We start from the raw sequence: 25201 nt of genomic DNA, 5'->3' as shown, positions 1-25201 counted from the left end.
TCAACATACATGCATTTTCATAAAATGTACTCGAGTTATCTCTCTTGTTTGCTGATTTTATCAATCAACCTGGAGATTTCCGCATCAACGTACTCCCGTTTTCTTAAATTATACTCGAGGCCAACCCATACTGCACATGGATATTTATGTTCTGTTTGATTTTCAAATTCGATTTTAAGATTTTAATTCTAACTTTAACTATATTCACTATATAATAAAAGTCAATAGCACAATTATTACTTTTTCATTTTTAAAATTTTTTTAACCATTCAATTCAATTTTTAATAATAAATTATTTTAACTATTCATTACTTTTTCACACTTTTTCTCATAATTTAACATCACAATCATTACAAGCCAATTAAAATCAAAATTCTACTCAACTCAACTCTAAAACCAAACACACTATTAATAAAAACATTTGATATCATTCTTGGGTTGTTTAATTACTTTTGTTGTCTTTTGAAATTGATTAAAAAACTAAAAAAGCTGTTGGGAAACATGAAACATCATCCGAAATCAAATAACCCGATATAATTAACCGAGATAAATTTCGAGTCACCTCTAGGCGCGTTTACCGGGTTCCAAGAAATTGTTGATTTAAGCTGGTCACGTACCGCGTCTCCTGCAAGAGCAGTTGCGAATGGCACCGGGGATGGAGTCTTACTACTTATCGAGCAAGAGCCAAACACTTTCCACAGCACAAATACCTATCTCACGTACTTTCACTAATAAGAACATGATGACCCGCAATACTCAAATCTCTCTCTGTCTATAGTATCTCTTTGGCCAAAAAACTTCATGCACACACACACGCACTTACGCACAGTGTGATGGCTGCATATAGTGCTGCCAGTTCACCCATAAAACATGGATTAATGGCCGAAAACCCATTACTCTACACTCTTAATAGGAGAGTAATAGTGGTCGACACCCCATCAATCCACGAGAGAGAGAGAGAGAGAGAGAGTCGGGTTTGAATTCGAATCGCGTCGGAACAAGTCGGTCGGGTTCCTCATGGGCAGACCAAAAAATCCTACAAAAGCAATATAAGTATCAAAAAAAAGAAGAAAAAACAGATAGAGAAAAGAAATGAGGGAGAGTTAAAAATCTTTTAGAGGACACACTGCTCTTCCCATATGTTACATTTGTGCGAGATTAAAATACAGCGTACTCAAACCACATCTTTTGAGAATGCACGCTCATTCGTTTAAATCTTTGGTCAGATCTAATCCAGAAGATTGATCTAATATTTTTCTTATATATTATTACAATTAATTTTTTAATACTAAATTTCTTTTAACTCTTCAATATTTTTTCCTCAATTTCAACTTCTTTTATTCAAATCAACAACACAATCATTACATTTTTATTTTCTTTTTCAAATTCTCTCGCATACTTTTCTCAACTACTTTTATCTTCATCTCCTCAAATCAAACTAAATCAAATTAAATCAAACTTAATTTCATTACAAAATGTTATGTTGCAGTACTAATATTGTGAATGTTTGATCTCTATATCCTTACAAACTATCATTTACAGTACTAAATTTAGGTTTCAAATTTATAACAAAATATTGGATGAGATATTTTATAATATTAAAAGATGGGTTATTACGAGTGCTTGTAATTTCCAACACTCCAAATTAAATTACAATTCTTTTATTTCTTGTTTTTTTTTTCCCCGAAGAATCGGCTTTGCTCTTTGATTACTCAATCATCGAAAAAATACTAACGACGCAGAGCTCAATACCGAGCTCCAAAAAACACCTAAAATGGGTACAAAAATCAAACAAGCACACAGGGAGGGAAAATAAACTTATTGGGGCATTTCCCAATTCAACAAAAGCTGCATTTTGACAATCAGTCCTAACTCTCTTCTGCAAGTATGTGTGGGCTTTCCCAGCAAGCTTGCTTGCCATGCTCTGCAATGTCTTGCCTCTGTATCTTCTGATAGCTGAGTCAAGCTCAATAGTCCCAATTCCCACTGCTCCTTTGCTTCACCATTCAGCTGCAGCACATAATTCCAAATATTGGCAGAGAAAAGACACTCAAGATAGAGATGATTTCTAGTTTCTCTTATAGCTTGGCAAAGAACACAAGTAAGAATCATATAATTCATCTTCCATTTCGACATCCTACCAAGGGTGGATAATCTATTCTTCATAGCAAGCCAAGCCACAATCTTGATAATTTTAACTTCTACGAGGACATATAAGAAAATCTTAGGGGCAAAATCAAGTCACGAAAGTATCAGGGGGCATTTTCATATCTTATGGGACATAATTTTAAATCTTGATAATTTTACATATATATTGATAAGAGTTCACAAATATCAGGGGAGGCAATTAACCCCCATAAGGAACAAATGTCTCCGTTCCTTGTTGGAGCGCTTGCCGCCGGCCGCCACCCATCCCTGAGATCTCCAACGGCCAAAGTAGTCCCCTTTGACCCTGTGGATGAGGGTGTTGGCAGCCCATGACCGACAACATGGGTGTTGATCGAATGGAGACGGGAGCGAACAGAGTGTCTGGACTAATTTTTCTATATTCAAGTATTAATACTCTGCTCCCTAAAATTATAGTGTGAGTGACATGTGACAAGCCGAAAAAGTGGATGGAATTTTTTGCGGGGTCCACTTATTTCTCAACTAAGTTGGGGAGTAGAAGTTGGCCATGGATTAATGGACTGGAGTAAAGATCATCTTCCTAGTTTTCACGAGGGTCTATGACGAATTATTGCTTGAAGATAGTCAATCGGGATTATTAATTTTAGAAAGACTTGCCATAATTGTATTTTTCTCACTTGATGTGATCTTCACATGTATCTTTTTTTATAGTTTGTCTGGCAGGTCAATCGTATATTCTTATAATTTTTGCTTGAATATTTTCTCTTATATCCGCTTTAGCAGTTGGCGGGCTAATGAAAAATCCTCATTATCGGAGAGCATCGTGCAACTTTTTCGAGTAGGAGGCCAACTTAAGAGCCCGTTTGGTTTTAGGGTCGATTTTTAAAATTTTAACTATAACTTTAACTCTACTCACTATACAACAAAAGTCAACAACACAATTATTACTTTTTTTCATTTCTTCAATTTTTTTAACTATTCGATTCAATTTTTAATACTACATTCTCTCAACTATTCATTATTTTTTCACATAATTCAACAACACAATCATTATAATCCAATTAAAATCAAAACTCAACTCAACTCCCCCAAAAGACAGGGTGCGAAAAAGCTATTACTACTAATAATAATAAGGGGTATTTACCTAAAATGATCCATAGTTTGTCCGTTTTGTCAAATCTATCATATGTTTTTTTGTCAAATTTATCTCATGGTTTACTTTTTGCATCAAATCTATCCCGGCGTTATCTTTTCCGTCGACATCTAACGGCCATGCTGACGTGGCGCCCACGTGGCAAGTGTGGTCCGCTATCTCTCCACGTGCCACGTTAGCACGACCGTTAGATGTCGACGGAAAAGATAACGCCGGGATAGATTTGATGCAAAAAGTAAACCATTGGATAGATTTGATGCAAAAAATAAACTATTGGATAGATTTGATCAAAAAAAAGTATATGACAAATCATGGATCATTTTAATTAAAAATTCCTAATAATAATAATAATAATAATAATAGTATGATTATTGTTTATATATTTTAAAAGAAAAAATGATGGCTTGTAGACGGTCTCTTCTCTCTCTCTCTCTCTCCCACACTCGGACAGTCAGTGAGTCAGATTCGCTTAAATAAAAAGGCCTCCTTTCCCCTGACCTTCCGCCCCTCATTCATTCATTTGCGATTTCGTTCATTCGTGCAAGTTGTTGGGTGCTTCCCAACAGACGGCGAGAGATAACCTTGTACGCCATTAGAGGCCCACCTCCCCCAGATTCTACGCGTCCTCCTCCTCCTCCTCTTCCTCTTCCTCAGCACACCACCGGAAGCTCCTCAGCTGATTGGCTTCCGGGTCAGTGCGGAGAGGGAGATCGCTTCCCCTTGAATCCTCGATATCCCCTCCGTTCTTTTAGGATCGATGGAGGAATCGGAGACGAGGAGGATCGAGGAGGAAGTGCGCAGGGCGGTGGAGCAAGCCAAGGAGCTCCAGGACTCGGCCTCCTCCCTCGTCGCCAAGGCTTCCGGCGAGGAGCAGTCCATGCGGCAGCGCGCGTCTGCCCTCGACTCCACCATCCGCCGCCTAAGGTCCTCGATCGATTCCCAGCTCGCCCACAAGCTTCTAGATCCGAAGCTTGCCGACAAGGCACGCCACCCCTTCGCATAACTCCTGACTCTGCCTTTGCCCGTCAATTAAAAGTCTATACTCTTTTGTCGTTTATATGCACAGTCACACCGACACGATTTGCCCTCGAAACTCGTGCTGTCTGTTCGTTGAACGAAGTAACAGAACCATATTCACCACTAGCTGGGTTTAGTAAGGACATTCAACGTATTACCTGTTCTTGTAGATGATGAATATAGCAAATATTGTTCTTTTCAGTGAAATTATGATATAACAGCATGACCCGATAAAGATCTTCCAAAAAGTTGGAGACTTGGATTTCCTACAGAGGAATGATTGTATATATATATATATATATATTATAGATGTATATATACATGTTCTTGAATGAGGCAACCTGTTTTCTTGTTACATGGGAATGATGGCTCCATTGCTATGGAACTTGCAGCTAGAAGAAGACTTGCAGAAGGCGAGGTGTGTAATAGCGGATGGAGACGCCTCTGCCTTCCTTCCTTCTAGAGCTCAAGGTATCTCTTTCTCTCAAGGCCCCCAAGTTTGCTTTTTCAGTCTTTGTGGATTTACATATCAACCTGTGATTATTTCTCTTATGGGGGTTTGATACGCAGTGGGGTTTCTTAGGATGTTTCTGGGCCCAATCGACGTCCGTGCCTCGAAAAAAGATGTCCAGCTGAAGGTTAAAGAAGAGTACAACAGTTACAGAGTAGGTTCCTTGTACGATCCCTTTCCGAGTTTCCATTTTCCTTGTGAGCAACAAAGTTTTGCATACCAAGCTTCTTTTTGGATACTTGCCATCATGCCTGGGAACCCTTCCATTTATCTCACGTTCCCTTGTTATCAACGTCTAAGATCATATTGGTCCTGTAAGAGTAAAACCAATTTTATCACTCTCTTTACTCTCAGTTCTCTAGTTTCTCTAAAATTTAAAATGCAAGGAGGAAAGTTCGTCTCTTTGAATGTGTGCTTTAGATAACAATGGAAACAAGATGGATGCTGCGTTCAACTGCTACATTTTTGCCTGCATTATTCATACATCATCTGATATCAAATTCTGTCTTTCGAGCTTTTCGATTGTCTCGTTATGCTAAGCTTAGAGTGATTGCTCATCTTAGGAGACAGAGAAGCTTATTATCTTTTAGGAGCTTTTCCTCGCAATTTTTCATGCTGAAACCATACAAATGTACTGTCTCATGTATAGGTGATCGTAATTCCCGAAATTCATCGTTGTTGTGATCCCAATAAGCACTCCAAGCTTCTACTGTCTCTTGAAAGTCTTCTTCTTGTTCAAATTTTTCTTTTCATTTTTGATACATTTCCTTTGACAGACTTGTAGTGGCTATCCAGAGAATGCTGACCCATTCATTGCATTAACTCTCAAGATTCACTGTCATTGTGGTGCAGGATAGAACTGCTCTCCTGTTTCTCCTCTTCCCATTGGCACTGCTTATATTAAGATCTTGGCTCTGGCATGGGTGCTTGCCTGCGTTCCCTGTTCAGCTATATCAAGTACTTTTTTTTTTTGGTATCAGGGCTGATTTGAGTTTTTCCTCAACCTTTATCTTGGTGATCTAAGGCTCATCGGCTGTTTAACACTGAGTATATTCCTTGTTTAGGCATGGTTGCTATTCCTCTACACAGGTTTGACACTGCGAGAGAACATATTGAGAGTAAATGGAAGTGATATTCGTCCTTGGTGAGTTGTTCTCCTTACAGTTCTGGTTTCCAACATAGAACTTAGCAAGCTCTTTATTTCAACAACCGCGTACACATCAGTCATCCAGTAGTCTGGAGATCCCTAGTTTGCAGGAACATTGAGATTTACATGCATTGACCTGATCTTTGCCACATTAATTTCTAAACACCTGCAATATTTTATGGTTGCTGTTCCCTTGCCCAAAAGAGTAGCGAAAATGCAAAGATCTACTTTTATCAGGAAGGTCATGCTTTTGGAAGTTGCAAAACAAAATGTTGGCAATCATGAAGTTACTTTTTGGGATGATAAAAGGAATCATTGGAATTGAAGTTTATTGGCAATGTTGTTAGGCTGCATGTATAGGAAAAGGAGAAAGAGGTGTGGAATTGTAAATTTCGCCTTTGATCAAATCATAAGTTTAGGTTTGGCGCTGGGTATTGCGGATTCTAACTCATCAGTATAGCTAATGAAAATGTGGTAGGGTGGATATGTACTTTGATAAGTTCATAGATAAGATGGTCCAGTGTAGAAATTGAATGTGGATTTGGCAGAAGTGAACATAAATGAGTGGAGAGTGGATTGGTATTTTGGAAGAAGTCTGACTTGAAGTTAGTCTAACGAGATCTTGGCGGCGTGCTTGTAGCCCAAAGTACGGGCATGTGAAATTCCTTGTCAAGGCCAGCATGCACGATTACTTACATGAGGAGGATACTGAACAGAGCTGTGTTTGTGATTTTAGGCAAAACATAACATGAGCAAGTGAGAATCGCTCCTGGCTTGTGAGCATAACTTTTCTTGAGTAAATTAACAAGTTCAAGCTCTTCTTTGGTCGACATAATCAGGGAGTCGGTTGTTTCTAGATAACACATGGGAGTATAGCTGTTCATCTATTCTGGTGCTGCTTTTTGACATCTTGATGTGCGAGCTAGAATTATTCAAAATTTACACTGACGTGCAGGATGCACTATATGTATTTGGTCATTTAGATTACAGGGGTTAACTTTTGGTACGGCTTTAATGGCCAATGTCAGTAGGAGCTTGTAAAAATAATGTCTATTTGAGATTATGAAGCTAAGAGTTCTGAAAAACTGAAACAGTGTCCTGCTAAAGTTTTGTCTGAAAGTTTCCAGCCAGTATTCATATATTCTTGTTATTCTTGTGATACGTGCAAGAGAATATTGTCATCAAAATGTGGAACTAGTGCATGCTCTTTGTCAATCTTGCAAAACATTAAAGTATTAGAGCAAGGATCATAACTAGCATTCTTGGACAGGTGGATATACCATCACTATTGTGCGATGATTATGGCCCTGGTCAGCCTCACATGGGAGATTAAAGGACAACCGAATTGTGCCCAGAAGCAGGTTTTTTTCTAATTCTGTTGCTGATAAACTGCTATATGCTTCTCTTTATTCATTTAGTAATCATCTCAATAATTTGCAGAGGGGAGTACAACTTTTCTTGCAATGGGCGATGATGCAAGGGATAGCTATGCTTCTACAGAATAGATATCAACGACAGAGACTTTATACTCGCATTGCTTTGGGAAAGGTACTTTCCCGGAAGAATAGGACTTCCATGATCTGTGTTGTGTCCCTTGCTGCTGATATATACTAAATTATAGGAGCTTCAGTCTTTCAATTAGATTATCCTCGTGTCTGACATAGTTGTTATTTGTGTGGTATTCTTTGAATCAGGCAAAGAGAATGGATGTTGTCTGGGGAGAAACGGCTGGTGTTGATGGGCAGCTGTGGCTACTCTGCCCCGTATTGTTCATTATGCAGGTAACTTATGCATGTTCATTCACATACAAACAATATGTTTTGTGTAGACAGTTGTAATATTGGTAGAAATTAGCCTGAAATAGTAATACTTACGTTGTTTAGGTTCATTGTTAGGACTACTTGTGAATCTTGGAATTTCCATTTATTGTTCTATCTACTTAAGATTGCATCTAGTTGAAAAAGTCTGATGCTACACACGATTATTTTTCTTATATTTGCACTGCATGCAAGTTATCTACTTTACATGTATTGCCATAGGCTTACTGCTCTGTGGGGTAATCTCCTGATCTTCTTGTCTCTCCAATTGACTAGGGTTTTGAGGCATATGTTGGGCTATTGTTGCTCAGGACTGCATTTGCTGGGGTGGCCTCTGAATGGCAGGTATGCCTTCCTCCTAATAATTTGTTCTCTGGGATTTCTCATTGTACGTTACAAAGAAATTGTCTTAGGAAAAGGACATGGCTGATTAATAACCCTATCATAAGATAGCTCGATTCGCCAAGCAAAAACGTAGTTCTGTTTCTGAAAAAAGTAAAAGGTATATTCTTAAACTGGGAAAAGGAACTTTTAAAAGGAGTGTGACCCGGAGATGCCATTGTTTGCTCTACTGAAGACAAACTGATTGAGAATTGGTAACTGGGTCGATCCAGGTTGTATTTTGTGGGTTTCTCTTGGTCCTGATGGCGGTCGGAAACTTTGTGAACACGGTACAGACGCTCATGGTCAAGTCAAGGTTTAAGGCAAAGATGAAGAAATCCAAGAGCAGGCAAGAATTGAATTGAAAATCACATCCTGATTGGGCTGGTATCTCGGTGAAGAAGAACGGATTTTGTAGGATCCCAATTTTGGAAATCTATTGCTTCTTTCCCCTTTTTTTTGGTAAGATTTTTGACTCTTTCTTGTTCTTTTTCTAATAGATGATTCTTCATGACCATTTTATTGTGGCTTGTGGCTGTGAAAAGAAATAGATATCTGTTTAAGTTTAGACTGAATTCGTCAATTTTGTCAGGTTTTCTCTTCTATACGAATTGGATTGGTCCAACTAGCTGTTTGAACTCATTAGTTTACTCGCAACATCATAAGAAATGTCATTTGTGGTCGAGTCCTAGTCGGAACAAAACAAGCAATCTTAGCTCATCAAAGAAAGAAGATCAGAAAACCAATATGATTTCCGTTGAGATAGCCAACATTTGCGAGTCCAATAAGATTCTTGAAAGAGCATGTCGGAATCTTTTCTTCATACCATATCTGCTTGTGTGCACATAGGGCAGAAGAGACATCACCCTGACTATACCACAGTTAATTCAGCAAGTCCAAATGTTAAATCTTAGAACTAAAATTGATGACCTTCTAACACAAAATGAAGGCAAAGAATGTTTTGTTTCCCCCCCCTCTCCGGGCTCAATGCATCAACGAAGTTTCGTTTACTCAGCTGTGGAAAAAAGAAGTCCAACGTCCCTCAACCTTCCAATCCCTGAGGGCTTCCTCTACACGGATTTGTAAACGCTCCAAAAAAACCTCCAACTGCTCATCCACCATAAATTGAATACCTTAGTCACAAATGAGCCATCAGAGAACCGAATGATCCCTTCTCACACTGCCTCACAGTCATCTTGAGGACATCACCGCTAGCATTGTTTAGCTTGCAACAGAGCCGACGAGGCACCTGCCCAAGCAAACAAATGAAAAGAGCCCTCAGTAACAGCAAATGAAATAGCAAACATGATGAATCACGCAATAGAGATCTAGAGCGTTCACGCAAATACTCACCAAATGCCAACTCTTGCTAACCGGGTACCCTATCACCTCAATGGTCTGCACACGGTGCAAGGGAGGCGAACGTGGGAAGCAGAAAACTCTTCTTCTCATGTCATTGCTTCCTCTAGCCCGTGCATAAGAACCCAATGTGGCCCCGCCTTCTCTTCTCACATCTTTCAAGAAAAAAAGCACTGGCTTTTTACAGATTGATCTGACAGGGTCCTTTGTATCGAGGTCAAATTCATTCCTGTGATGTATTCCATTCCAAGCAGAGTAAGTCAGTTCAGAACGCTCCAAATCGCGGGGGTAGACAATCTTTGGCCAGACCTGAATGACATATCCTAGAGACACTGAGAATGTAATATGCTGAGAGCGGTCGTAACAGATTGATCGCTGCAGAAAGCTTCCCGGGTCAGTTCTCATGGCCTTAGTGAATAGCTTCAATCCCTCCAAGGAGCTCAAGCCAGGATAAAAAGGATCAACAGCTTCCAAATGGTGAATTGAGATAAAGGGCACGACAGGATGGGAAGATAAGAGACCATGAGCACTGCCTTTAATATCCCACTGCACAAACGAAAAAATACAAGACATAAATCATATGGCGAGAGACTACAAAGTCAATTGCCTTGAACGCAAAGTTAATTCTTTTTCCAGTCAGAAGCAGTTGACAATGGAATTCAATTGTTTTTTCAGCATGGATTTTGACATTATACAGTGTCATTGGCTTTTCAATACAAATTTCAAATTGCTACCAAGATGGAGATGGTTGAAGGATCACGACCTGGTGAAACCCGAGCTCTCTAGTCAGAGGAACCCCCAGCTCTGCAATGCAAGCATGGAGTCTGTCGTCGCTACCGTAAAACTTTGGGTACCTCTCAAGGCAATCGTCCTGAATTTTCGACAGGGCCCGAGCCAAAGGGTAGCTGATGGCAATCCCACCACCACCAAAGGCCATGGAGTGGCTGAAGTAAGTACTAGCAGAGTGGCTCTCGGACGGAGATCCAATGTAAACCATCTCAGAAGAGTCATATTTACTAAGCACAGCAACAAGGTTATCTACATTGAAGATAGTGTCATCGTCTCCCAGCACGAACCACCGCACGTTGGGCAAGCCAAGGCGGAAGCATTCTGCGACAATGCGGGAGATTCGGAGGCCCGAGGGGTGGCCGGTAGGGTTGGTGTAGCGGAAGCGAGAGGTATCCTCTGAGATCATAATAGGCGGGAGAGAATCAGAACCGCCGCCCCCGGCGGCCTCAGGGGGTCGGTCATCCAGCCACACGTGGCCGCGCATTGTAGGCCGCCACCAGAGCCTGATGAACTCCTTGCGGCGGTTCCACAGGCGCGAGGAACCCGCAATGCCGAAGACAATGTGGCCTAGGGTTAGGTCCTTCCGCCCCGGGCCCAGTTCAGAGAGGCTGCGGTTGCGGCCGGTGATCGTAGACACCAGCCGAGGACGAGAAGGAGGAGAAGGAAAAGAGGGAGCCTCCGAAGATGAACTAAGGGGGAAATGCTGGTGGCGGTGCGTAAGCCGGTGCCATCGGGCGTCTCTGGTGCCGGAGAAGACTAGAGAGAGCCAGGCGGCGGTGGAGATCAGCAACGCCGCCACCGCGACAGCAGCTGTGGCCGCAGTGCTGCTGCGCCACCTGCGACGCCGGAGCCCGGCGGAACGGCAGTCTTCCGGGAGGTCCCGAGGGGAGGTGGGCGGAGGCGGGGGTGTCTTCTTGGTCTTGGTCATCATCATCACCATGGCCGCCAAGGCTCATCTCCGCCGGTTGCCGGCGAGGAAGAAGACGCGGCCGGGGCTGCGGTTCCAGGCACCCGGAACAGCGGAGCAGCCGGCGGCGGTGGAGCCAGCGTATGATCGAGGAAGAGAAGTGGGTAAGGGTTTATTAGGGGTTGCAGTCAGGGTGTGCTCCAATGGCCGATGAGGGTGGTGGCATCGCATCGGATGTATTTTTGGGCTGTGTTATCAAATATTTCTTTTCTTTTCTTTTCTTTTTTACCACTGAGAAAAAGATATTTCCCTTCTTTTTTCTTTTTTTTTAAATGGAAATTGAAGAAATTCCAATTTCTGGTTTTGCTGAGGTTGACGTGGGAGCGCCGCGTGGATTTGAAGTCCAAACCACTGTCGTGATGAGATGGTGACGTTTCGTCTGTTTGTTGGCGTTGTTTTGATGGTTTTTTTCCAATTAGCCGCATGATACTGCAGCCATTGGATCAAAGCTCTGATGATAAATTCAGCATTTTTTTTTTATAAAAAAAGGAAGCTTTGATGATATTGTCATTATGGTGACTTACAATTTGAAAAATCCGTTTGATTTTCATGTTTTGTCATTTCCAATTTCATGTTTTCATGTTTTGTCATTTCCTTTCATTTAATAATAATTTTATACTTTTTTATAATTAATTTTTTAATAATAAATTTTTCATTTATTTTCACATATATATATATATATATATATATATATAGATTCATCAATATATTTATTAATATTTACAGTTATTATACAAAATCAAGTTGAGTTGAATCATTATCCAACTCGAAAACTAAATGCAAGTATTCATTTTTGAAGGTCTTGAATTTTATGTTTTTTGATCCGATATGAAATCGGATCCAATTATAATCCAATTGGTGGATATTCAATGAAACCTGTTAGAAAGCAAAGAGTTTGGGCTGCAAGTTAGTCGATCGACCCGACATGATGTATTTTAACCTAATTCGGGTCCTCTATGTATACTTGGGTTTCTTTTGTATTTCATCAATCCTTGCGAGAAGCACCTCCTTTACCTTTGCAAGGATATATTGTGTTCTTTTTACCTCGCTAATTTACTGTCAAAATTTATACTGTAATAGTCAAGAATTTTATAAAGATATTAGTTGGTAACTTGGTACTATAAAAATATGTTTCTCTTGCTCCGATATTCTCATTGTTTACTAGAGAATACGGCACAATAGAAATAAATATTAATATTAACCAAATAAAAAGCAAAGAAAATTGCAACGCCCAAATAAAGAATGAAAAATAATTTTAGAAAGTAAAAGAAAGTCTCCAAATATTGGGAGATCTGTTAATACTATGTAGTAGGGGTAATATTGACTTTCCAAAATATTCTTGGTAAAATATGTATTTAATAACAACTATAAGTAGGATTATAATTGTAAATATACATAAACTAATTATTCCATTTTCTCTTCACCGCTTTTCCATTCTCTCCTTTGTCCCTATTTCTCCCTCCCTCCCTACACATATTTTTTTCCTACATCAAATTTGTTTATTAAATAATTTTCAAAATACTAATATAAATTGATAGTCCACACAATAAAATATTTTGTTTTACTTTAACTTTTTTTGGTAGGATTTACTTAAACTTATATTATTTATTTATTCTAATATATTTGTTGGTAATTGTAACTCATGTAAATTATGTGTATAGAACATATATGCGTCTAGTGTATATATAATATATATATATACACACATATATAAAGAGTATCTAAGATCTAATGAATTAACCAAAGATGGGAAATAATAATTTATACCAAAATTAAAAGAAAAAGAGTGGCATTGAAACCCAACTTCTGTTTTTGCATCAATTTGAGGAGGAAGGTAGTGCGAAGAATCATACCCCGATCGTAGGGGTGTAAATGAGTCGAGACATTCGTGAACGGTTGACTCGGCTTGATAAAAGCTCGAATTCGGCTCGCTCTTATAAAGTTTGAGTCTAGCTCGGCTTAAACTCGCTAGTTAAACGAGCCGAGCCAAGCTCAATGATATTCGGCTCGTGAAATTCGCGAGGTTAAATGAGCTTTTTATTTATTTAAATATACATATATTCTTATAAGTTATATATAATATATATTATGAGTTACTACGGTAATCCAATCCAAGCTCATGCCCAATTCAAGCCCATGCGAGCTCGAGCTCACAAGCCTTATACAAGTCGAGCTCACGAGCCATATACGAGTCAAGCTATGCTGGCGTTGTGAGTCTATATGAGCCAAGCCGAGCCTTTGCTAACTGCAACGAGCTGAGCCCAAGCTTGAAGAGTTAGGCTCATGCGAGCTCGAGTTTGTGCCTGAGCTCGCAAACTAATAAACGGGTCGAGCTCGAGCCTAGTATATACGGGCTCGACTCAACTCATTTACACCCCTACCGGATCCCATACGAATCCATTCTTTTTATTAATATGGGTTAGTTAGCGATTTAATGCTTATTCCCCTTAAATAAGTACTTGAATTCGAGTATTGTGAATAGATAAAATTCTTATTATGAGAGTTTTACCTTTCTAGTTGGCTGACTCGATCCAAATTAGATTAATCGCGGTCCGTTGGACTTCCGGATATCAAGGTACACACATAAAAATAAATAGAAAAAAATTAAGAGAGAAAAAATGGTAACAAAAGGACTTATATCTTTAACTTTTTCTTAAATTATATAATTCGTTAATTTTTTAAATTTGTATTTGTTTGATAAAATAAAATAGGTAATCATTTTCTATAGTAGTAAGAAAATTAAATAAAATATATAACATAATATATTAAAATTTCAAAATAAAAAAAAATGATTGTGAGATTATGACAACTTCTATATTTTCCTTCGCGATATGAAAAACTTTACATTCTTATAGAATTTGATATGATAAATAGATATTTTTGCCGGCCAAAGAAAAATAAAAAAAGAACTGATTTTGCAGCTATTTGCACTTTATAGCCGGCGATGCTCAAACATGGCGGAGACATCTGGGCGTTGGATCGGTGGAATGTCACACTCTGATTTGCTAATCCAACGAGCGGAACTTTATGGTACGCACACATTCTTTTTTCTGATGAGCTTTTTTCTGATGAGCTTTGTGCTGAGAGCACATGCTTATTCGCATACTTTCTTCTTTAGAAGAAAAGCTTCGACGGTATCTTCACTTTGCTTTATATTTTGCCTTTAGCATGTGCAAACAGTATGCAACAGCATTATTAAAAGTTAAAAGGAAACGAAAACGGAGAGTATCTGAGGAATGAAAGTTTTGTGCTTGTTTGGAGTTAAACGCGTGAAATTGAGTGTTGCAAATTTGCAATTATAATCGCTTAATAGATCTCCCTCTCTCCCTCTCTTTGAAAAAGAGAAGAGAAGAGTGGATTTGGGAGGTGGGGGAGTCTCGGAGGTGGTGGCTCATTGCCAATCACCATCACCACATATGAGGATTTCAGCTAGCGCACCCAGCGAGCACAAAACTTATCGGTGACCTCGTTGAAGCTATAACTATCGATTGACAAATTAACTGAAAATTTGAGATGCACTAAGCAAATTAGCTTAAATAAATTAATAAGTTCTTAATCACTTAATCGTTAAGTGTTTTTTCGATTTAATCTATTCAATTAAGTCGTTTTATTTTGTGTTAAATAAACAAACTATATCAAATTAAATCACGGAAAATTTAATTGAAGTACTTAATTTGGGTAATGAAACACCACCTCTTTTTAGGGTTTTAGAATTTTTGATTAATGATGGTGTTTGATTAATGCAGAGATATAAGTTGTCTATATATTTCGAGCCTCGTACTTCTCTATTTGGCTTTCTCCATTTTCGTACCAGCCCTATATACCTTCCTTATAATTGAAAAATGAGAGTATTTTAATGGAGACTTGATTCAAATAAGGAAAAATGGTTTGACATTTAATGTGGTAATATAAACAAGTAACCTTTTTGTAAATATAATATAAGTAGTTTTTTAATAAAAAAAATGAATCAATGTATTTTAATAATATTTTTTCTGGAAAATGCTTAGCCCTTTTTTTTTTTATGAAAATCGAAGCCCTAAAGCCATTTTTTTTCAATGAGATTTATAATATAAATTACTCTTTAAAAGATTGTTTCTTTAATAATTATAGTGATGTAAATATATATATAAGGTATGAACAAAGAAGTAATATATCGATTAGTTCTTGAAGCACTACATTAAATATACAAGAGTTTGCACCCACACTACGCACAACGCATGGTAAAAAATGTGATCTAAAATTCCATCTTTGTATTTTTATCATTGTATACCATCCTTAATTATACATAATTAGGGTATAATTTTTTTCAAAAAAGCATTTTTCATGAAAATTGAGAAAATAAAGAAATAACTTTTCATTTTTTTTGGATAAGTGGTAAAATTGATTAATAACAAAGAAGTATACAACCACTCACCCTTATACAAACATCAAGCTAACTATCACACACAAATACAGACTCCCGTTTGTTTTTAGAGTCGTGGTTTAAGATTTTAACTTTAACTTTAACTCAATATACTACACAACAAAACACACATTTCAAAAGTCAAACTGGTTGGCCCCATATATTATTAAACATACAATCTCATTAAAGCTTAAAGGATGTAGATCACATAAGGAAGAAAGTGGGGGAGGCGGCGATGTGTCTCAAGATCATAAGAACGTTGGGTAGGGGCCTCTCACTGAGGCTGTTAAGTCAAACTAAGAACTGTTCTGCACGGCTTGGGGTGTGGTGGGGGGCAAGGGGAGAGACAGGTTTGTGGACCCCATAAACCGGCAAATTTATTTTTATTTTCTTCTACAATCAAAATCACAATCACCAATTCTTAACTTTAATTCCGAAAACAAACGCATGATTCAGTTCTTACATAATTATTCCATCCTTAAGCCTAAAGAGCCCGCAACTAAAGAAGAAGAATTAAAGCTTAAAGGAAATTCTTGAAATAGACAAAATTTTTAACTTGATACTTTGGATGATTCTTCCCACGAAAGAACACCCGCAGTCTAATAACTTTTTTTTATTAAAAAAAATAAATAGGTCGAGAGCATGAGAGAGGGGTTGGGGGATGGGAGTAACGGAGAGAAAGCAAATAGGGAAATGGGAGTTGGCCGTGTAAGAGATCGGAGGAGAGAGAGGATAGATGTGAGTTTAAAATTTGGAGTAATTTTACAGTTTATCCATTTATTTATTATTCAAACTTATGAACATATTCTAAATTCTAACTTAGATAAAAATTTAAAAAAAATGCAAAATCCGTATATTTGCTCGATCCAAAAGCTACTTAATTCCCTGATTTCAGCAGGAGGCCAATCAATTTAATGTTTTTGCAATTTGCGGTAGCAAAGGGTTAATTATTACAACTAGCATAAAAGCTTATATATTTGCAAGTGGTAGTTAAAATTGCTTTCTTGGTAACTGAGCAAGATGCAATAAAACTTTAACAGGCTTGATAAATAACTGAAAGGGCAATAGAGCAAAGAAGGCTTGAGTAGCTTAGTTACAGAGATCATTACAATGATGAAGATGAAGATTGCTTTGCTTCCTAGATTTTCTTTTAGAGTTGTAAATTCTTTATTAGTTTCTACTCTAGGCATATCATATTTTTGCAGTTGTTTTGGTATTAGTTTTGGATTTGTGATACACTTTGTAAATACAGTTTTGATGATTAAAAAAGCACCACTTATAAAATAAAAAACCGAAAGAGCGAGATCTGCATTATCTAAAAATCTTCCGCGCACATTTATGGACTCACACCACGCTAGGTTTAAGGTTTCTTTTTGTGAGGGTAGCCAAAAATGTGCCTGTGTTGGCCCAAGTGTAGTTAGATCCAGTTTCGAGGTAGGCCAAGAATTCGCTCATGTTAAGTTAGCCCGAGTATGGAACTCATAATTAGTTTGATTTGTCCCCCCCCCCCTCGCCTGAGCACAGAAGAGAATTTCTCAGCCTGTGGTCAGTTATTGAGAGTGAGTGTTTAAGGGTACGTGGCACGTGATGGACTATATGTTGTCACGTGAGGGTAGGTGTTGAGAGTTAAGAACGAATTAAGTCCCACGTCGGAAATATAAGAGGAATTCTACAAGTTTATAAGAGATTAAGTACCACAACCTATTAACTTGAACTTTTTGGTTGGAGATGAGCCTAATAACTTATAGGCCCATTAAAATTTTACATGATATCGAAGCGAGTTATGCTTTCACGTGCACGTATGTGGACTGATACCATGCTAGGTTTAAGGTCTTTTTTTGTGAGGATAGCCAAAAATGTGTCTGTGTTGGCCCAAGTGTAGTTAGGTTCAGTTTCAAGGTAAGCCAAAAATGTGCCTCATGTTATGTCATGCTGTTGGGAATTGGTGTATGTCCTAGAGGCAATCTATAATCAGTTCTGTAATATGATATCTATTTCATTATAAAACGAGGCATTTATGTTATTGTGTAGATTGCGTTAAATATGATTTTACACAATAATGTTCTTGGAATAGTATGTTCAATAGGCATCAAGTATGACTTGATTGTGAGATCCTATAATTACCGAACATTATTCCTAAATGTCCATAGTCAAAGTATTATCGTTAATTAGGACAACGATAATACGGTTAGACTAGTGTGGGTGTTGATTGATGACCAAGTCTCACAGGTCATGGATATGGAGATATCAAATCACACCACATGTATACATTAAGAGTAATGTGTATTGGACTGACCCACCATGAGATTGCTACATGGGTTGTTACGTGACTGTCATTAGCATATCTCAAAGTGACTATAGTGTAATGGTCCTTTGACTTGAGGTCATCATAGATTCCTACATGTAATGTCATATACTTTGATACTGTCAAACGCCACTGTAACAGGCTGGTTATAAAGACAGTTATTGGGTATACCACAGAGCATGGAGAGGAATGTGAGTGATCAAGATAGAATTTGTCCCTCCTACGAAACGGGAGCGATATCTCACGGCCACTTGGTGGTTAAGTCTAAAAGTGTATGCATACCAAATGAGTCGATATAGCGATATCGAACTCATTTGTTCTGATAGACTTACCCAGTAAACCAAGAAAAAGAGATATTGAGCCATACAAAGATGTCATCGACCATGTCTTGGGCTCAATAGAGATATAGAGGACAAAGGGATTATATTACGATTAATATAGGTCACGAGGTTCGTCGAGAAATTGACTTTTCGATTACTTGAGTAACAGTGATGCATTGCTAGATGCCACTCACTGTTTGTAATATTGAAATAGAGATTTCGATATTACTATCAACGTAATTGGGAACCTACAGGGTCACACACGACGACTAAATCGACGAGATATTTTGAAACAATAAAATCGTCTAATAGAGATTAGATGATTTATGATGCGATTGATTAATCGGATATTTAATGAGATTAAATTTGTCGATTAATTAGACTCGATTTATTAGATTAAATGGACCCAATTGATGCACGATCCATGTGAGGACACATGGCAATTTGGAATTCTTAATTTCCCTTATCCCACACCGGTCAGGGGACTTGAAAAGCTCCCCCCAAGCTCTCTATATATAGATATATATAGCTCAAAGGATTGAATATATATGTGATAGTGTGTGGATATATATATGCATGCATAAGCATATACGTATATACATGTGTGTATGCTTTATATATGTGAACATATATATATATATAAATAATTTGAATTGAATTGTTCAATTCAAATTAGGTCCATTAGTCTGAAAATTTCGGGTGTCGCATCGGTATTTCTTTCGAGTGTTGGCCGCTAGCACCGCCGATCTCGAAGACTCGTCGACAAAGTCGGTGTGGATTCTAGTAGAGGCGTCACGCGTGGGACGCTCGATCGACAATTTTAAATATTCCAGGTACGCTTTTATTTACTCTTATTCTTCTAGTAAGTCTTGGAATTAGTTTCACGGGTAGGAAATTTTGAATTTCTATTTCTTTTTCCGCTTCCGTTAGCCTTGTGGAACTAGCAATTAGTATCAGAGCCTAGCTAGTTAGAATCTGAGTAGATAATAGCATAAAATATGATTTTATGCTTGGTACTGGTATGATTATGTTTGATATTTGCGGTGCATGACTGTTAGACATGGACTAGGTCCTAATTGTGTTAGTATAATAGTTATGCGTGTGGACTATTATGTAATGGTTACATAATAGTGTATGGTGAGATCGATTAAATATTAACAAAATCCCTCAAAATATTAAGTCCATATCCTTCCACCGTGTAACGCTCATCAAGACCAAGATCGATGAGTGCGTAGACCTTGCCCTCGCAGGATGCCCTCATCTATCCTAGTAAGACGTTGTGTTTACCAGTGGGTCGGACTTAACTGAGCAAGCCTAATAGGATTAGGAGTTCAGAGGCATGTAGTTGGGCATCGATCTATGAAATAGATTTGAATAAGGAGTTATTCACTCAACTAATCAAGAGTTGCATGTGATGCAATTGGGAAAGTGAGTTCTCTACCTAAATAACCAGTTCTTGATGAATCAGCCCTCGCTGACTCATAACTTGGTGAGATATGGATCTTGAACTACTATGAGAATGATATTCACTGAATCAATGTTGAGGGTCATTGATTTGATATAAATAGTGGGAGCAATATTTAATAAAGTCCTCATTAAATATTGTTGTGTCATAATACTTATTTTGCATATTTCTGTGGTAGTTACTATGGCAGGGAGCACCTCTAGTACTTTCTGTTTGCGATCCGTCCTTGATAAGGACAAACTGTCAGGGAATAATTTCCTTGGTTGGTATCGAAACTTGAGAATTGTTCTCACCCAAGAAAAGAAACTATATGTCTTAGAGCAATCTCTTCTTACGCCACCACCTGACGATGCCCCCCAAGCTGAGAAAGATGCTTATAGTAAGCATCATAATGATGCCGTAAACGTCGGATGTCTCATGTTAGTCACCATGGACTCGGAGCTTCAGAAGCAACACGAGAACATGAAGGCGTACGATATAATCGTGCATCTCAGGCAGCTCTATCAAGAGCAGGCTCGACATGAGAGATTCGAGATCTCTAAAGCACTTTTTCAGGCAAGGTTGACTGAGGGTGGGTCTTCATGTACTCAAGATGATTGGGTACGTCGAGACTCTGGGAAGACTGGGATTTCCTCTGGGTCAAGAGTTGGCCACAGATTTAGTTCTACAGTCGCTGCCCAGCAGTTATAGTCAGTTCATCATGAGTTATAATATGAATGACTACAATAAACCATTGCCTGAACTGCTTAACATGTTGAGAACAGCTGAGCATGATATCAGCAAGGGGACGTCCGTTCTAATGGTCCAGGGGACCACAAGAAAGGGCAAGGGCAAGAGTAAAGGCCAGAGGGCTAAAGGTGCATCCAAGTATGACTTGGGTGCGTTGAAGCCTAAAGCCAAAGTGGCGAAGAATGATTACTGCTTCCATTGTGGCAACACTGGACATTGGAAACGGAATTGTAAGATATACCTGGAGGAGTTGAAGAAGAAGAAGGGAAGTGAGACTTCCACTTCAGGTATCCATGTTATAGAGATCAATGTATCTACTACTTCTACATCTTGGGTATTAGATACCGGGTGTGGTGCTCATATTTGTGGAAATATGCAGGACCTAAAGGACAGTAGATCGTTGGCAAAGGGCGAGGTGGACCTACGAGTTGGAAATGGAGCAAGAGTTGCTACATTAACTGTAGGGACTTATCACCTAGTTTTGCCTACTGGGCTAGTATTAGATCTTAACGACTGTTATTATGTACCTGCTATTAGTAGAAACATAATATCTGTTTCTTGTTTGGACAAGAAGGGATTTTGTTTCACTATCAAGAACAAGTGTTATTCTATGTACATGAATGATGTATATTATGGCAGTGCACATTTAAGTAATGGTCTGTATATTCTTGATCTAGATACGCCTATTTATAATGTGGAAACCAAACGGCTCAAATCTAATGATTCGAACCCGACTTACCTCTGGTATTGTCGTTTAGGCCATATTAGCGAGAATCGCATCTCTAGACTCCATAAGGATGGATTACTGGACTCGTTTGATTTAGAATCGATCGAGACATGCGAACCTTGCTTAATGGGGAAAATGACTAAGGCCCCTTTTACCGGAAAAGGTGAGCGAGCTAGTGATCATCTGGCTCTCATACATACTGATGTATGTGGACCAGTGAACAAGCTTGCTAAAGGTGGGTATCTCTACTTCATTACATTTACTGATGATTTCAGTAGATTTGGATATGTGTATTTGATGAAACACAAATTTGAATCCTTTGAAAAGTTCAAAGAATTTAAGAATGAAGGAGAATCAGTTGGGTAAGAGCATTAAAGTTCTTCGATCAGATCGAGGAGGTGAATATTTGAGCTATGAGTTCGCTGACTATCTTAAACAGTGTGAGATTTTATCTCAACTGACTCCACCTGGAACATCACAGTGGAATGGTGTAGCTGAAAGGAGGAATCGAACTTTATTAGATATGGTTCGATCTTTGATGAGTCATGCAAACTTACCTGACTCCTTCTGGGAATATGCTCTACAGACAGCTGCTCTCATATTAAACAATACTCCGTCGAAGTCAGCTGAAAGGACACCATATGAGATGTGGTATGGGAAGCGTCCCAAGATGTCTTTTCTAAAGATATGGGGTTGCGAAGCTTATGTGAAGAGATTGTCTTCGGATAAGGTTGGCCCTAAATCGGACAAATGTTACTTTGTGGGGTATCCTAAGGAAACTCGAAGATACTATTTCTATAATCCCATAGAGGGCAAAGTGTTTGTCGCTCGAACTGCGGTATTCATTGAGAAAGCGTTTCTCTCCAAAGGAACTAGTGGGAGGAAATTAGACCTTGGGGAAGTTCTACCACAAAATGACATTGACCAATCGACGGGTGATGTTGCAGAACAAGTACCACAAGGTGTTGTGGCACAATCTTCTGCACCGGTGACACAGGAGCCTCGTAGGTCTAGTAGGATACATCATGAGCCCGAGAGATATGGATTTCTCGTGACTCAAAACAATGACGTATTGCTCATAGATGATGATGAGCCTACAACCTATGCGGAAGCCGTAATAGGCCCTGACTCTGAGAAATGGCTGGTGGCCATGAGATCTGAGATGGAGTCCATGTACACTAACCAAGTATGGACTTTGGTTGATCCACCTGAAGGGGCAAAACCCATTGGGTGTAAGTGGGTCTTCAAGAAGAAGACGGACATGGACGGTAATGTGATTACCTTTAAGGGCCGACTTGTGGCAAAAGGTTTCAGACAAGTTCATGGTGTTGACTATGACGAAACTTTTTCCCCGGTGGCTATGCTTAAATCCATAAGGATCTTGCTTGCAATTGCAGCTTATTATGATTATGAGATTTGGCAAATGGATGTCAAAACTGCTTTCCTGAACGGGAAGCTCCTCGAGGATGTGTATATGACGCAACCTGAGGGTTTTGTCGATCCACATAGTGCCGAAAAGGTTTGTAAGCTACAACGGTCTATTTATGGGCTGAAGCAAGCTTCTAGGAGCTGGAATCTTCGTTTTGATGATGCAATCAAAGAGTTTGGTTTCATCAAGAATGAAGATGAACCCTGTGTTTACAAGAAGGTTAGTGGGAGCATAGTAATCTTCATGGTGTTATATGTAGATGACATACTTCTGATAGGGAATGACATTCCTTCCCTACAGTCTGTAATGACTTGGTTAGGAAGGTGTTTCTCTATGAAGGACTTAGGCGAAGCTACCTACGTGCTAGGTATTAGGATCTATAGAGATAGATCCAGGAGACTGATTGGCCTAAGTCAGAGTGCATACATAGATAAAGTGCTTCGGCGTTTTAGCATGCAGGATTCTAAGAAAGGGTCGCTGCCTATGTTACATGGCATAAGCCTTTCGAAGGCTCAGAGTCCTTCTACTCGAGAGGAGAGGGACCGCATGAATAGGATTCCATATGCGTCGGCTATTGGATCCATCGTGTATGCTATGCTATGCACTCGATCCGATGTCTCGTATGCTTTGAGTATGACGAGTCGATACCAATCAGATCCAGGTGAGAGACACTGGATCGTAGTAAAGAACATCTTTAAGTACTTACGAAGGACTAAGGAGATGTTTTTGGTATATGGAGGCGAAGAAGAACTCGTTGTAAGAGGTTACACCGATGCTAGCTTCCATACCGATAAGGACAACAGTAGATCGCAGTCAGGGTATGTGTTCTGCCTGAATGGATGTGCTGTGAGTTGGAAGAGTTCCAAACAGGAGACAGTAGCCGACTCTACCACAGAGGCCGAGTATATTGCTGCCTCTAACGCTGCAAAAGAGGCCGTTTGGATCAAGAAGTTCGTGAAAGAACTTGTTGTGGCTCCTAGCATCGTAGACCTAGTGGATCTCTATTGTGACAACAATGGAGCCATTGCGCAAGCTAAGGAACCCAGGTCTCACCAGCGATCCTAACATATACTCAGGCGCTTCCATCTCATTCGCGAGATTATCGACAGAGGAGATGTGAAAATATGCAGAATACCAACAGATGAGAATCTCGCAGATCCACTTACGAAGCCTCTTGTGCAGCGCAAGCACGAGGCTCACACTAGATCTATTGGCATTAGACAGATGCCAGATTGGCTCTAGTGCAAGTGGGAGATTGTTGGGAATTGGTGTATGTCCTAGAGGCAATCTATAATCAGTTCTGTAATATGATATCTATTTCATTATAAAACGAGGCATTTCTGTTATTGTGTAGATTACGTTAAATATGATTTTACACAATAATGTCCTTGGAATAGTATGTTCAATAGGTATCAAGTATGACTTGATTGTGAGATCCTATAATTACCGAACATTATTCCTAAATGTCCATAGTCAAAGTATTATCGTTAATTAGGACAACGATAATACGGTTAGACTAGTGTGGGTGTTGATTGATGACCAAGTCTCACAGGTCATGGATATGGAGATATCAAATCACACCACATGTATACATTAAGAGTAATGTGTATTGGACTGACCCGCCATGAGATTGCTACATGGGTTGTTACGTGACTGTCATTAGCATATCTCAAAGTGACTATAGTGTAATGGTCCTTTGACTTGAGGTCATCATAGATTCCTACATGTAATGTCATATACTTTGATACTGTCAAACGCCACTGTAACAGGCTGGTTATAAAGACAGTTATTGGGTATACCACAGAGCATGGAGAGGAATGTGAGTGATCAAGATAGAATTTGTCCCTCCTACGAAACGGGAGCGATATCTCATGGCCACTTGGTGGTTAAGTCTAAAAGTGTATGCATACCCAAATGAGTCGATATAGCGATATCGAACTCATTTGTTCTGATAGACTTACCCAGTAAACCAAGAAAAAGAGATATTGAGCCATACAAGGATGTCATCGACCATGCCTTGGGCTCAATAGAGATATAGAGGACAAAGGGATTATATTACGATTAATATAGGTCACGAGGTTCGTCGAGAAATTGACTTTTCGATTACTTGAGTAACAGTGATGCATTGCTAGATGCCGCTCACTGTTTGTAATATTGAAATAGAGATTTCGATATTACTATCAACGTAATTGGGAACCTACAGGGTCACACACGACGACTAAATCGACGAGATATTTTGAAACAATAAAATCGTCTAACAGAGATTAGATGATTTATGGTGCGATTGATTAATCGGATATTTAATGAGATTAAATTTGTCGATTAATTAGACTCGATTTATTAGATTAAATGGACCCAATTGATGCACGATCCATGTGAGGACACATGGCAATTTGGAATTCTTAATTTCCCTTATCCCACACCGGTCAGGGGACTTGAAAAGCTCCCCCCAAGCTCTATATATATAGATATATATAGCTCAAAGGATTGAATATATATGTGACAGTGTGTGGATATATATATGCATGCATAATCATATACGTATATACATGTGTG

General features: G+C 39.0%; 2 protein-coding genes across 2 annotated transcripts; one reads left to right on the top strand and one right to left on the bottom strand.

The window, feature by feature from the left end:
* Nucleotides 1-3726: 3726 nt before the first annotated feature.
* Nucleotides 3727-8736, top strand: LOC116205317 (transmembrane protein 120 homolog). The gene is made up of 10 exons (XM_031537888.1): nt 3727-4262; nt 4690-4768; nt 4868-4962; nt 5661-5765; nt 5873-5952; nt 7226-7316; nt 7396-7503; nt 7650-7736; nt 8049-8117; nt 8387-8736. Exons 1-10 carry the CDS (start codon nt 4038-4040, stop codon nt 8516-8518), a joined length of 1071 nt encoding a protein of 356 aa, XP_031393748.1. The 5' UTR covers nt 3727-4037; the 3' UTR covers nt 8519-8736.
* A 154-nt stretch (nt 8737-8890) lies between these two features.
* LOC116205316 lies at nt 8891-11500 on the bottom strand. The gene is made up of 3 exons (XM_031537887.1): nt 10276-11500; nt 9507-10058; nt 8891-9402 (listed from the first exon to the last, which is right to left on the bottom strand). Exons 1-3 carry the CDS (start codon nt 11239-11241, stop codon nt 9292-9294), a joined length of 1629 nt encoding a protein of 542 aa, XP_031393747.1. The 5' UTR covers nt 11242-11500; the 3' UTR covers nt 8891-9291.
* Nucleotides 11501-25201: the final 13701 nt, after the last annotated feature.

Source organism: Punica granatum, chromosome 4, assembly GCF_007655135.1.
Source record: "Punica granatum isolate Tunisia-2019 chromosome 4, ASM765513v2, whole genome shotgun sequence".
Taxonomy (NCBI): Eukaryota; Viridiplantae; Streptophyta; class Magnoliopsida; order Myrtales; family Lythraceae; genus Punica; species Punica granatum.
Note: the sequence above shows the minus strand (reverse complement) of the source record. Positions and strands in the feature narration are given on the sequence as shown.

Excerpts from the sequence above, each read along its gene's own strand:
- LOC116205316 (XM_031537887.1), bottom strand. The coding sequence starts at position 11,241 with ATGGTGATGATGATGACCAAGACCAAGAAGACACCCCCGCCTCCGCCC. Across the intron at positions 10,059-10,275 it reads GAGAGCTCGGGTTTCACCAG|TGGGATATTAAAGGCAGTGC; the intron begins GTCGTGATCCTT and ends TCGTTTGTGCAG. Across the intron at positions 9,403-9,506 it reads TTAGCAAGAGTTGGCATTTG|GTGCCTCGTCGGCTCTGTTG; the intron begins GTGAGTATTTGC and ends TTGCTTGGGCAG.
- LOC116205317 (XM_031537888.1), top strand. The coding sequence starts at position 4,038 with ATGGAGGAATCGGAGACGAGGAGGATCGAGGAGGAAGTGCGCAGGGCG. Across the intron at positions 5,766-5,872 it reads TCCCTGTTCAGCTATATCAA|GCATGGTTGCTATTCCTCTA; the intron begins GTACTTTTTTTT and ends TTCCTTGTTTAG. Across the intron at positions 7,737-8,048 it reads CCGTATTGTTCATTATGCAG|GGTTTTGAGGCATATGTTGG; the intron begins GTAACTTATGCA and ends CCAATTGACTAG.